Below are 13283 nucleotides of genomic sequence, written 5' to 3'. Positions count from 1 at the left end.
TGTCTGCCGGGCGTCTGATCGGCCCATCGGCGGAAAGCTCCACTGGAGGCCCGGAAAAGGCAGCTGGAACACCCAGCCCTCACTGTGTTCTTCTCAGATGAGGACGTGGGGCCTAGTGCATTAATTCATCCGCCCCCATGGTGTGCCAGCCTCTGAGCTGGGTGCTGCGGGTCTGAGGCGCACTTTCTAGCCCGGAAAGCAGCCTGAGAAGAGGGGGTGGGGAGGGAGTGGGGATGGAAAAAAGGTGAGTTCTGCAGAAGATGGAGAAGCGGCTTGAGTTTCTTCGGGTTCAGTGGTCAGAGCCAGCTTCTCTTGAGGATGGGACATTTGAGCTGAGACCTGGGTAGCCAGACAGCCGGCAGGGTGAATGGTCTGAGGAAGTGTGCTGGGCAGAGGGAACAGCGTGTGCAAAGGCTCTGAGCAGAGGCCAGTGTGGTCAGAGGGGAGTAGGCTGGGCGGTTTTGGGGGATCAGGTTGGCCACGTCTATAGGGCTTGTGACTATTCTAGGAGCAGAAGGAGGACTCAGAGGCTTTGAGGCAGGTGAGTGATAGAATTCAAATTAAGTTTTTGGAAGATAACTTGCAGTCACAGGGGAACCTAGGCCCAGTAGCCCTGCTCTCCCTGCATCTCCAGGGTTTTCCCTGTCTGTCCCTTGCTCGGGGGCAAGGGTGGCAGGAGGAGACCCGCAGAGAGGCAGGGGAAGGTTTTGGTGGCTGAGCCAGCAGGACTTGGTGATGGTCGGTATAAGGTGAGGGGAGAGAGATGCTGAGAAGTCCTTAAAGGTTTGGGGCTTGGGCACCGGGGCCGATGCTGGTGTGCTTTGCTGCAGTGGGCCTATTGGAGGAGGGTGTGTTAGGTTTGAAATGGCTAAGATGGATTGGTGCACATTAGAACAGAGATGGGTTCTGACCTTGGGAGGTACAGCATAATCCAAGAGCAAATGCGATTTCACATCCAGCCCTGGACAGCTCAGCATAGGACCTTGTGCCTGGTGGGCCCACAGCCTGGTGTGTTGACTAGAGTCGAATCACAGAATCTTGAAGTAAAATCCCCAGGTAGGGATGGCATCTGAGACTTCTCCACTCTGTCTTCCTCCTGCAGAAGGAGGAACGGACCATGCTGGAGGACATCTGGGTGACCCTGTCAGAGCTGGACAATGTCACCTTTTCCTTTAAGCAGCTGGATGAGAACTACGTGGCGAGTGAGTGATTCTTACCACCCCTACCACGAGAGTTGGGAGTTGGTGTTCTGGGATGGAGGGGACTGCTCTCGGGCCACCTTGCCACCAGGCCAGCTGCTGAAGGTTAAGCTGGGATCTAGCACTTTCAAACCTCTTGCTCCCAACATGAGTCTCAAAGCTGAACCTTGGGGCACATATGGAAAAGAGGGGTTTCTTTTTGAATAAACTCAGCCATCTCCAAAAGTTCTTAGGAAGGAATAAGAGCCAATTCCCAATTCTTATTAGAATTCTACCCTAGAGATGTCTTTCTTTAGAGTGAAGACTTGTTAAGATTTCCTAAGGGTTTATACCATAATTTTCTTCCTTTCTTTCTCCCTCCCTCCCCTTCCCCCTCCCCTTTTACCTGCCTGCCCACCCACCCATCCATCCATCCATTCATTCATCCATCCATCCCATCTACTTATCCATTCATTCATTCATCCATCCATATGTCCATCCATCCATCTCTCCATCCCATCTAGCCACCCGTCCATCCAATCCACACATCCACCATCCATCCACCCATCCATCCGCACATCCATCCACCCATCCACCCTTCCTTCCATCCATCCACCCATCCATCCATCCACCATCCATCCATCCCATCCATCCCATCCACCCATCCATCCATCCATCCATCCATCCCATCCCATCCATCCCATCCATCCCATCCATCCCATCCATCCCATCCACCCATCCATCCCATCCACCCCATCCACCTATCCATCCATCCATCCATCTGTCTGTCCATCCATCCATCCATCCATGAACCAATTTCCACCTCCTTGGGGGTAATATCCTGTTCAGAATGCACTGACTAGAGTCTAGAGGGACAACAGGTGTCTTCTCAGGGACCGATTGGAATTGATCGACAGTGGCTGCCTATCTATAGGCAGAGTTGGGCTCAGGGGCAACTAGTGACTGGTTAGTGGTTTTTGCTGTGGGTGTAGGATGGGGTGTGCATGCCGTAATTCTGCCACCCCTGCCACAAGCTCTTCCTTATGGGTGTAAATAAGCTGAGGTCCTATTCGAGGACAGCTTTGGCCAGGTAGAGGCCCTGGGCTATCAGGTGAGGCGTACAAAGAATGTGGTGAAGCTCTGAAGACACTGACAAGTCCCCAGTGGGGCAGAATCAGTGCCAGGTCTAAGAATGAAGTAGTGGAAGCTGGGACCTGTGGAAGGAGGTGAAAAGTCAGAGGCTGCTCTCCTGAGTGCGGGAGGACAGGGCTGTCCGAGGCTAGCCCTGGTGGGCAGGAGGACGGGGCTGTCTGAGGCTAGCCCTGGTGGGCAGGAGGACGGGGCTGTCTGAGGCTAGCCCTGGTGGGCAGGAGGACGGGGCTGTCGGAGGCTAGCCCTGGTGGGCGGGAGGATGGGGCTGTCTGAGGCTAGCCCTGGCGGGTGGGAGGACGGGGCTGTCGGAGGCTAGCCCTGGCGGGCGGGAGGACGGGGCTGTCGGAGGCTAGCCCTGGCGGGCGGGAGGACGGGGCTGTCAGAGGCTAGCCCTGGCAGGCAGGAGGATGGGGCTGTCGGAGGCTAGCCCTGGTGGGCGGGAGGACGGGGCTGTCGGAGGCTAGCCCTGGCGGGCGGGAGGACGGGGCTGTTCGAGGCTAGCCCTGGCGGGCGGGAGGACGGGGCTGTCCCAGGCTAGCCCTGGTGGGCGGGAGGATGGGGCTGTTCGAGGCTAGCCCTGGAGAGCGGGAGGACGGGGCTGTCCGAGGCTAGCCCTGGAGGGTGGGAGGACGGGGCTGTTCGAGGCTAGCCCTGGTGGGCAGGAGGATGGGGCTGTCCGAGGCTAGCCCTGGCGGACAGGAGGATGGGGCTGTTCGAGGCTAGCCCTGACGGGCGGGAGGGCAGGGATGGCTGACCAGTGCTCTGAGGTGGGCAGACAGGGAAGTCCTGGGATGCCTCTCTGAAGGTGGGAGGCAAGGGATTCTGAGGCTACTCCTTTGAGGGGAGACAGGGAGGTCCTGGGATGCCTTTCTGGAGGTCTGAAGGCAGGTGTGAAGCTGCCCTAGTGAAGAGGGGGCAGGGCTCCCCTCGGGCCCACGTGGTGAGCCACCCTGCCCCTCCATGTCCTCCCACAGACACCAACATCTTCTACCACATTGAGGGCAGCCGGCAGGCGCTGAAGGTCGTCTTCTACCTCGACAGCTACCACTTCTCCAAGCTGCCCTCCCGCTTGGAGGGCGGGGCCAGCCTGAGGCTGCACACCGTGCTCTTCACGAAAGGTGAGCTGGGGGTTGCTGAGGGGGGCCCGCTGGGGATGGCTGCAGCCTCTGAGCACACTGGGACCCAAACACCTGCCCTCCCTCTTCTTCCTTCATAGCTCTGGAGAATGCGGAGGGGCCGCCTCCTCCAGGCAGCCAGGCTGTGGAAGATTTGCAGCAGGAGATCAATGCCCAGTCCCTGGAGAAGGTTCAGCAGTATTACCGCAAACTCAGGTAACTGCCTGGGCTGCATGTTGGGGACAGGAGTCTGGACACTGCCATGGAAGGGCGGATATTAGCATGTGTGCGAGTGGGCCAGGCCCTCTGTGTACACCGGCTCTTCAGATCCTCCCAGCAGTCACAGTAGGCCATTCTAACCCACTTTACAGATGAGAGAACTGAGGCCCCCAGAGCACACCCAGCTTGCCCAAGGTCACACAGATAGACTGTGGCTGAGCTGAGCTTTGAACTGGGTCTGTTCTGCTTCAAAGCAGATTTTTCCAGTTGAGAGGAGCTGCCTGTTTGATTCTGTGTGGGAGTGGGAACTGGGGCAGGGGCCCTGGGATTCTTGAACCTGGGGTAAGGGAGGAAGGGGCGGTGGTCCCCAGGGCTTTGGCCCTGCTGAGAAGAGAACCCCCCAGAGGGAAGTGGAGAGCAGGGACCACCTCTGCCAGAAGGAAGCTTCAGGCCCAGGGAGGCAGCTCCCACTACCACCACTCAGCCCAGCTCCTTCCTACTCCTGCCTCACCTTCTTCCCCTGTGGAAGAGGTAGGCTGAAAATCAGTTCAGGATTTTGGGGTGTGTAAGAGCTTTACTGTCTTGGGGCCCGCTTTACCCTTTGGAAATGGGAGAATGGTGCTTTCATTAGTTTGTTCAGGGAAAATATCCAGCTGTATCATTAAAACTGGTGTCTCTCTGGATTGACTAATGCCATCAATCAGTCCTGTGCCATTTGTCGAGTATTTTAAATACTGCCTCTGAGAGCATTCATTCATCCATCCTTCCTTTATTCAGCGCACGTTAAGCAAGAGTTTTTGTGGGTCAGGCTCTGTTCTGGATGCTCTGGAGTCAGCAGTGGCCAAACAGAGCCTCTTGTTCATGGAGTGCAGATTCTAGAGCGGCAGTTGCCCTGCTTTCTCAATAAAGTTTTATTAGCACCCAGCCACGGTCACTCGTGTACGTACTGTCTGGGGCTGCTTTCGTGTTAGCGCAGCAGAGCTGAGTGGCATCTTGAAGGAGACGGTCCGGTCCATTAAATATTTACTCTTCAACCCTTTACAGAAAAAATTTGGCCGAGCCCTATTTTTAGAGGGGGAGATGAGCAATAAGCCAGTAGACACAGAGCATTGTACCATGTCAAGTGGTAACAAGTGCTCAGAGGAGAGATTCAGTAGGACAAGGGGATAGACAGTGGGGAGGTCGGGTGCTGATTCTGACAGCAGGCAGGGAGAGGTGGCATCCGAGGAGAGCCTGTGGGGGGCTGCCCAGGAGCCCCCTTGTCATCCCCCCTCCCTCCCGCTGTTGGAGGAATAGGGGACCCCCTCCCCCCACTGTTGGAGGAATAGGGGACCCCCTCCCCCCCACTGTTGGAGGAATAGGTGACCCCCCTCCTGCTGTTGGAGGAATAGGGGACCCCCCCGGCTGTTGGAGGAATAGGGGGCTGTGGACAGGGAGAGCAGGGCAAGGTGCCCTCAGGGAGAGTCACTGGAGGAGCAGAGGGGCAGTGGCTGCAGTGGGGTGGTGGCCCCACCCTCACCCCATCTTTCTCTCTCAGGGCATTTTACCTGGAACGGTCTAACCTGCCCACGGATGCCAGCACCACGGCGGTGAAGATAGACCAGGTGTGCCCCACCTTCCCTCACCCCACCGTGGAGCTTGGGCAGAGCTGGGGGCTGTTGGGGTCAAGATGCCGCAGACGGGGCCCGGGGTCCTACTGCAGCCAGAATCCTGGCAAAGGAGCCCCTGAGGCCTCTGGAGTCCCTCCTCCAGGAATATCCTTCCTGGGAGAACTCCTTCCCCATTTGAGGAATTCCAGCTTCTTCCCCACCGGCTTCGGAATTCCTGCGATGGCTTTGTCCCTGCTGGCGCCTTCCTGCTCCCCCTCGTTTACCCACGCGTGTCTCTGAAGCAGGCCTACACCAGATGTGGCCACGTGGCGTTCTTTTTGTTTGATTGGAATTTGTTGCCAACGTTTGAAAATCAAAAGCTTTCCAATGGAATGGAGGCTTCTCGCTTTTCTGGAGAAGCGGAGGGATCTGGCTGTCCAGGGCCCACGTCCCCACGTGGCACCCTTGGCTTTCCAGGGGTGTGTGCTCCAGGCCTTTACCACCTGCCCAGGCTCAGGCAGGCCTCGAATTTGACTGTGCTTTGGGGGTACCGGCCTTGGGGCTGGAGGCTGGGGGCTCCCAGAGAAGTAGTGGGCACAGCCCTCCGGGGGTCTGTAGTGTGGCTGGCAGAATGGTAAGATGACATAGAAGGAATTGGCAGACTACCATTTAATGCCTGCACAGGGGACTGAGAAAAGCTGGAGGCACCGGGGGGGGGGGGGTGCTCTTCCCAGGAAGGTACTGTTTGGAGAGGACGGGAGGGGGCACTTCTCTGACTTAGCTGGGGGCACACCTGGGGCAGGTGGAAGGTCAGGCCTGAATTACAGTGTAAACACTGAACACCAGCTTGCGGGCCAGTGGGGAGCTGCAGATGGTCCCTGAGCGGGGGTCATGGAAGGTTAACTGGGTGGTAACCGCGGGAGGGGTGAGCCGGGGGGACAGCTGCAGTAACAGCTGGACGGGAGGGAGCCGATGGGGAGGAAGGCCGGGTGGGGGCCTCCTGCAAACGTCCCGGTGTGTGTGCATGCACCTTGCAGCTGATACGCCCCATCAACGCCCTGGACGAGCTCTGTCGCCTCATGAAGTCCTTCGTCCACCCCAAAGCTGGCGCCAGTGGGAGCTTGGGTGCCGGCCTCATCCCCATCTCCTCCGAGCTCTGCTACCGCCTGGGCGCTTGCCAGATGGCCCTGTGTGGCACGGGCATGCAGAGGTGAGCTGCCGTGACGTCAGGGCAGGAGGCGGCTGGACGGGCTCCGGGAGGTTTGCGGGCCCAGGACGAGGGGGCGGGGGCCGGGTTTGAGTCCCGGTTCTGCCACTGCCTGTGGAGCCCAGTCGTGGCCTCGGCCCTCTCTCGGCCTCCGTTTGGGAAGTGGGACTGCAGGAGTAGGGGGTCCCCGGAGGCCCGTGGAACTCTCTGGCTCCCTGACTCTGGGGTTGGTGTGCATGAGAGTCTGCGGTGTGGTTCTGCTTGACTGGCCGCCGTGAGCTCGCCCCTCTCCACTGGGGCAGAACTGGCCTCCGTGCCCCACTGGATGCCCTCCTACTCTCCGCCCTTTGTCCCCGCTGCTTGTCCCAAGGGCGGGGAGTAGAAGTCACCTTCTCCGACTGGCCTCCCCTGACTTCCCTATTTAGAACTGCACCCTCTCCGCACCGCCGACGGCCCCACCATCACCCCACATACAAGGCACTTGGCTCGTGTGTTCGTTTATTCCTGGTCACCCCCAGCATCGGCCAGCTCTGTGAGCGCAGGGACTTGTTTTCTTTCTCTGCCCTACCCTGGCACTGAACGGCGCCTGGCGCACAGCAGGTGCTCAATTAATGCTTGCTGAGAATGCTTACTGTGCACGAGGCCCCATTGTTAAGGGATTGACTCATCTCTTCTTTATAGGCAGCCAGTGTGTGTGGCCTTTTCCAGGCACTTCTGTGCAAGGCCATTTTGCCCCCCAGGGGACCCTTGGCAATGTCTGGAGACATTTTTGATGGTCACAGTGAGGAGAGGAGGGTCCTGTTGGCATCTCGTGGTCAGAGGCCAGGGATGCTGCTCAACATCCTACCAAGCACAGGACAGGCCCCCCACCCTCCCCCCTGCCCAAGTCAGTAGTGCCCTGGGAATGGTCTACCCTAGTCTCGCGGTTAAGGAGACCAAGGCCTGGGGAGGGCCGCTGACCTGCTGAGGGTCACAGAGTGATTCTTTGGCTGAGGCTTGAATCCAAGAGGTCTGGCTGCAGAGCCCATGTTCTAGAATTGCTCAGAACAGGTGGGAGGGATGACTAGATGTGTCCGTGTCAAGCCCTATTGACAAGTTGTGAGGCATTAGGGGAGTCACTTCATTTATTCCTTCAACAAAAATATTTACCAAGCACCTCTTCCGAGCTGGCCCACTGGGAATATCAGAAGAAAACAGGCGAAGGAAAGCTCCTGGTGCATGGTGCTGACGTATTAGGGGGTGCCCAGAGTAAAGCAGTAAAATGCCTACTGGGTGCAGGAGTGCTGGCTGCCAGGAGGAAGGCTGGGCAGGGGTGGGGGGTGGACAGGAGGGAAAGGGGGTAGTGGGGGGGGGTCTCAGGGAGAAGACGCCTGAGGGGGAGGGAGCGTGCCCAGCAGTTATCTCAGGGCAAAAGGGGCAGTTCTTGGGGTGGGGGGAGAGGGCAGGCCATGAGGCCCACCCCGCAGTGACAGTCCCTCCCGCCCCTCCCCTGCAGGAGCACCCTGAGTGTCTCCCTGGAGCAGGCGGCCATCTTGGCTCGGAGCCACGGGCTGCTGCCCAAGTGCATCATGCAGGCCACGGACATCATGCGGAAGCAGGTGAGGCGGCCCCATCCGCCGGGGCCTCTCCAGGGCCTTGTGGGCTGAGGGCATGGTGGGTTCTCAGTCAGGGTGGGATGAAGGGCTGTGTGGATGGTCTGGGTGTCACCAGCCCCAGGTTTGGACCTTCTCCCCACCTGGTGGGGCCCCGGATTTCAGCTTCTGGGGCCTCCGGTTATTCCCCTCACCCCACCCACCTGCACCCACATACTTCCTCCCTGAACTCGGGGCAGAGGCAGGTCCCGGGCCTCATGGTTCTTTCTTCCCAGGGCCCCAGGGTGGAGATTCTGGCGAAAAACCTCCGAGTCAAGGATCAGATGCCCCAGGGTGCACCGCGGTGAGTGGCTGCTCCGCCCCCCCCCCCCCACGCCCCAGAAGGCCAGGACCTGGGCTGGGCATGAAACTCCCGGCCTCACGCCAGGCAGGGCCCCCCCCCCCCACTCTGGTGTTCCTATGGGCCTTCATGTCTCATTTATGGGGACCCACTTTGGGGAGTGACGAATACCACTCCAGGCACTGTTCTTATTTCTTTACCAAACAACCACCCTGTGAGCATTCTCTCTAGGTGGCCGGTGGGGACACTGAGGCACAGAGAGGTTAAGTATCTTGTCCCAGGTCATACAGCTAGTAGATGGCAGAGCTGGGATTCTGGGGGCCCAGGGGCCGAGCTCCCGATGGCTGCGCTGCCTTACTTCTCTGTCCTGCCCCTGTCCCCGCGGCAGCCTCCTGGCTGGTCCCCCTGCTATCCTCCTCCTCACAGCAGAGCTGTCAAGTCTCTCCTGCTTGAGACCCATGTAGCGGCTCCTTCTTCCTGGCAGATGAAGCTCAGAATCTTGCCACTGCAGACGTTAGGGAAACTGGGGCTGTTCATGGGGTGCTGGAGAGGTTTCCAAGATCTGTTAAGTGGAGAAGAACTCCAGGGGCTGAGCACTGAGTCCGGTCTGCCATTAAGTGTGGAAGAATGCAGCCCCCCACAATGTACACATACACCCCCACACACGTATCTTAACAGCCAACACGCATGTGCAGATGCGTCTATATTCGTAAACCCACTGCCAGTCTGGAGGGGGCCAGACAGCTGGGGGAAAGCGTGTGCAGCCTGGATGTGTTTCACCGTGCATCTTCTTATACCTATTGAGTTTTGTTTTCTGGGCAGGGATTATGTGTTCAGAAAAATGGCCTGCCTGGCTGTTCCTCATGCTCTTCACCTCTGTCCGCCAGGCTCTACCGCCTCTGCCAGCCGCCGGTGGACGGAGACCTCTGAATGTGGAGATACAGCTGCCGGGTGCTCGGCGGCATCCTCTGGAGCTGGGGTTTGGGAGGGCACAGGGGGCCACGCTGGCCTTCTCCAGAGCTGGCCAAGGCTCCTTCCTGCTCTGGGACCTGCCAGCCTTCTCCATTCCCTCCTGTGAAGACAAAGCGGTGCCCCCACGCCCAGAGGGGCTGGGCGATTGGCCCTGGGCCGACCCATTCTCCACACTTCGGCCAGAAGCCTGAGGGGTGCTGGGGACCCACAGAGCTAGCTGATGGGTGCAGCCAGGACCTGGGCTCCTGCCCACAAGTCCCCGGGATACAGGGGAGAAGTCACGGGCGCTGGAGCTGGAGGCCTGCAGACCCAGCTGCCTCAGGATGGCTCAACCTGCACTTTTGAAACCCCTGGTTTCCTTCTAAGTCCACATTCCAGGCGACACACGTGTCTCCTCCTCCTCCTCACCTTAGCTTCCAATTCACCCCTAACCCTGTACTAACCTGCTCGGTGGACTCGGAAAAGCCGGGCCTTTGCCAGGAAAGACAGAGGGACAGGGCACACCACCTGTCACCAAGAGGAAACTCGAAAGCCACACCAGCTTCCGACATAACTGCCATCAGAACTTGAGCCATCAGCCCTGGGCACGAGATTTGCTCCGACTTTATTTATATGGTGTGAAATCTCTATGGTTTATTTTGGGGTTTTTATGTTGTTGGTGTTGTCGAGATGTTTTTTTTTTTTTCCCTCTGGGTTGTGTGATTATATATTTGACATTTTAAATTTCAAAGAAAGGTATATTGTCTAACAGGGGACCAACATAAGGTAGCGTTGACGACTTCCCACTTCTACTAAAACAGAGAGAAAAACTAAATTATTGAAAATTCAAAAAATGTCAGTATTTCATCTTTTTTTAATATTAGGGTCTTAAGGTATCACTTACAGGTATTGACTATGATTCCTTTTCCCACCCACCTCAGTTCCCTAGCAATCGGTCAGTGTTAGCATGAATGACTGCTCTCTTTGGACGCCGGGCCACAAGGGTTGGAGCGGCAGCTGGACCAGGGCTGGGGGCTGGAGGGGGTTGAGCCACCCACCTGAGACGCTGCCACCACACAGGTGTCTGTCCTGCGGGGCGGAGGGCCACTTGGAAACGCAGGGTGGTGGCTTCTGTAACTTATTTTTTTAATGTTAGCCCAGAGCAGGGCATTTGGGATTTCTCAGCCAGCCAGCCAGCCAGGAAGCCAGCCTGCCCACTTCCTGGGCACAGGGACCCACACTGGTATCTCCTCAGCAGTTTGTCCCCTCTAGCTTCTGTGTGCCAGCAGGGAAGCATCCTAGCTGAGGTAGCAGGGAGGGGATGTCTTCTGCGCTTGTCTGGTGACTGAGGTCGGGAATGGGTTCCCCATGGACCGTGAGGCTTGAAGCCCTACCAGCATCTTGGCCCCCTGGGCCTCCAGGGGCCAACCCTCCCTGTCTTGCCACTGTGGCCTAAGTTGCAAGAGGTGGGCATGTTGCTGGACACAGGTGACACGGCTACGAATGGAGACGTGCTTTAGCCCCCTGGCGGGAGATGGAGAGGAGCCCCCGAGGGCAAGGGCCTTGTGCACTGGTTTACTTTAAAATGTACAGATCTTCTCATTAAATTCATGATAGATTTTTTTATTATTATTAAAAGTCAGTTTATAATATAAAGATCCTGATCTGTGGAGGGTTCCTTTGGGGGCTGCCCCCGGCGGGGCGGCCAGCGACACGGGTGGGATGAGCTCCTGCTCTGAAGGCCGCACGGGGCACAGGGACGGTTCCCATCGATGCTGTCCTAGTCCCTGAGCCAGCGACGCCTGCAGTGACGTTACCACTCCGAACCTGTCTCCTGCTCTAAAATGGGGGCAGTATATGTGTTCTCTCGCGGGGGCTTGTGCCTCACGCGGGCCGGGAAGAGAATGGTCTTTATATTGCGTTCTCCTTTACACCCATTCCGAGCTCCCGTTTCACCGCAATGGTGGAACATGGGACTGTTTTTGCAGGCACTCCTTGGCTCCTCTTGGGTGTCATGCCAGGGTTCCCAGCCATACGTGTGCCCGGGGGTCAGGGTAGGTCCGAGCGATGCCACCCAGCGCCCTCCGCTGCATCCTGCAAGGCCCGCTGGGGTGTGGGATCTGGGATGGAGCTGGAGTGGAGTCCGCTCAGCACGTGGGCTGGTTACCAGCCAATCAGAGTCCAGGCTGCTGCAAGCGGGCCAATCAGGATAGACGCCGGCGCAGACTCCGCGCGTGCGCACCTGGACCTGTGACGTGGTTCTCACCTCTCCGTGCCGGGGCCGCCCTAATGGAGCTTCCGGGGTCCGTCTGCCCAGCCAGAGATATCTCATTCCCTGGGCCGGGTCTGAGCTGCAGACCTGTTTTGCTGGGCTTGTTCTATTCCTGCCTCCATCTCCCGCCCTGTCTCCTTTCCTCCTTCCCTCCCCCCTCCCTCCCCGCTCCTACTTTTTCCTCTTCCCTCCCTCCTGTCTTTCCCTCTTCCCACACTCTCGAAGACCCTGACATCTATGAAAGTCTCCCTTGGGGTACCCTCCTCTTGAATCCTGCCGTCCTTGGGAACCCCCTGAGCCACGATGTCTCCACCCAGTCCTACCTTTCAGACCAGCGCTCCTTCTTTGAGTCTCTTCTCTTTCCACGCTAACCCGTTCCAGAGCCCATTCTCTCAAGGGCCAGATTGAGTCCTTCCCAGAGAGATGTCCTTGCGTCTTTCAATGACAGGTGTCAAAGACTCCATACTGTAATAGTTGAGAATGAATCCGGGTGGGATTTGAGGCACAGGGGTGGGCTGATTGTTTGGAATTATCTGAGGCCAGTGTTTGGACCCAGGGACGAACCCTCTGAGCAGAGAGCTGCCACCTCAGTCCATATTTGGGGTCAACAGGGAGGATTTGATGCCTTCCTTCAGGCAGGCACTTGTATAGGAAACAGCAGGTTCTGCCTGTTCTATACCTGAGTACCAGAACCAAGAAAAGTGAAATCTCAGGTAGTGATAGGGATGGCTTTGGTTTGGAGCTGAGAGGTAGGGTCTTTGTGGCCTTGAGCAAGTCACATCCTTTCTCAGACACAGAGCTTTGTCTGCAAACGGAGGGGGTGGGGTGGGGGGGAGAGGGGGTAGGGTGGGGGCAGAACCTGCTTTTGTCTCAGGAAGGCCTTTCTCACTGCACAAAATAGAGCACGAAGTGCTGCCCAGAGCAAGGGGGCATTTATTGGGAGATCTCAAACTGGTGGCTTGCTGGTTGAAACTTGGAAATAGATGTGGGTTTTGTTTTTGTTTTTCCTGATACGGTGTTTTCATAATTTTGACTTAGACCCTTGAGAATCGGCAGATTTCACTCCCAAATTCTGATTTTTTGTTTCTTGTGAAAATTCAGAAGTTCTGGTCCCCCTGGCCCACATTTCTGCCTGGCCATGTGTGGCGGTGGCTGAGGAGGGTCACTACCTTTGGGCAAGGCACCAGCTCTCCCGTTCCCCGCAGCCCCGCCTGGCCCAGCACATTCCTTTACCTGACCTTCTCGGCTCTGGGCTGGCCTCGCTCAGGCAAGCTTGGCCGGTGCCTGCCTCCTAACTGTCCAGATCCTCAGCTCTGGAGTCACCATGGTGATGTTGGCTGAGGGAGGACCTGGTGACCGGGGTTGGTGGGCTGGTCAATGGAGCATCAAGGAGAGGGCAAAACCCTGCAGCTGATGAATCTCTTGAACCTCCCAGCTGGGCTTTCAGAGTCCCTCTGAGCCTTGGTTTCTTCCAATTGTCAAATGGAACTGACTCAGAAATGACCCCTTGGTATGGATGGTGTCAGGGGCCACTCAGGAAGCCAAAGGTGGGATGGGCTATGTTGGCCACTTTATGATTTTATCTAAATTTAAATGTCTGTGTATTTACCATCCTCCTTCCCCCCGCCTCAGTAAGAGCACCCTGAGAACAGGAGCCATATCTCTCCT

At 57.4% G+C, this 13283-nt stretch overlaps 1 protein-coding gene across 1 annotated transcript in view; it reads left to right on the top strand.

Moving 5' to 3' along the window:
• PREX1 (phosphatidylinositol-3,4,5-trisphosphate dependent Rac exchange factor 1) overlaps positions 1–10999 on the top strand; it is a 175966-nt gene extending 164967 nt beyond the window's left edge. Inside the window, exons 33-40 of the mRNA XM_036099072.2 lie at positions 1103–1202; positions 3305–3448; positions 3547–3661; positions 5202–5268; positions 6291–6463; positions 7956–8058; positions 8328–8395; positions 9280–10999. Of these exons, the coding sequence (XP_035954965.1) occupies positions 1103–1202; positions 3305–3448; positions 3547–3661; positions 5202–5268; positions 6291–6463; positions 7956–8058; positions 8328–8395; positions 9280–9322 (813 nt within the window). The 3' untranslated portion in view covers positions 9323–10999. The remainder of the gene's footprint in view (positions 1–1102; positions 1203–3304; positions 3449–3546; positions 3662–5201; positions 5269–6290; positions 6464–7955; positions 8059–8327; positions 8396–9279) is intronic.
• The last annotated feature ends 2284 nt before the right edge of the window (positions 11000–13283 follow it).

The sequence above is a fragment of the Halichoerus grypus genome, chromosome 10, assembly GCF_964656455.1.
Source record: "Halichoerus grypus chromosome 10, mHalGry1.hap1.1, whole genome shotgun sequence".
In the NCBI taxonomy this organism is placed as follows: Eukaryota; Metazoa; Chordata; class Mammalia; order Carnivora; family Phocidae; genus Halichoerus; species Halichoerus grypus.
Note: the sequence above shows the minus strand (reverse complement) of the source record. Positions and strands in the feature narration are given on the sequence as shown.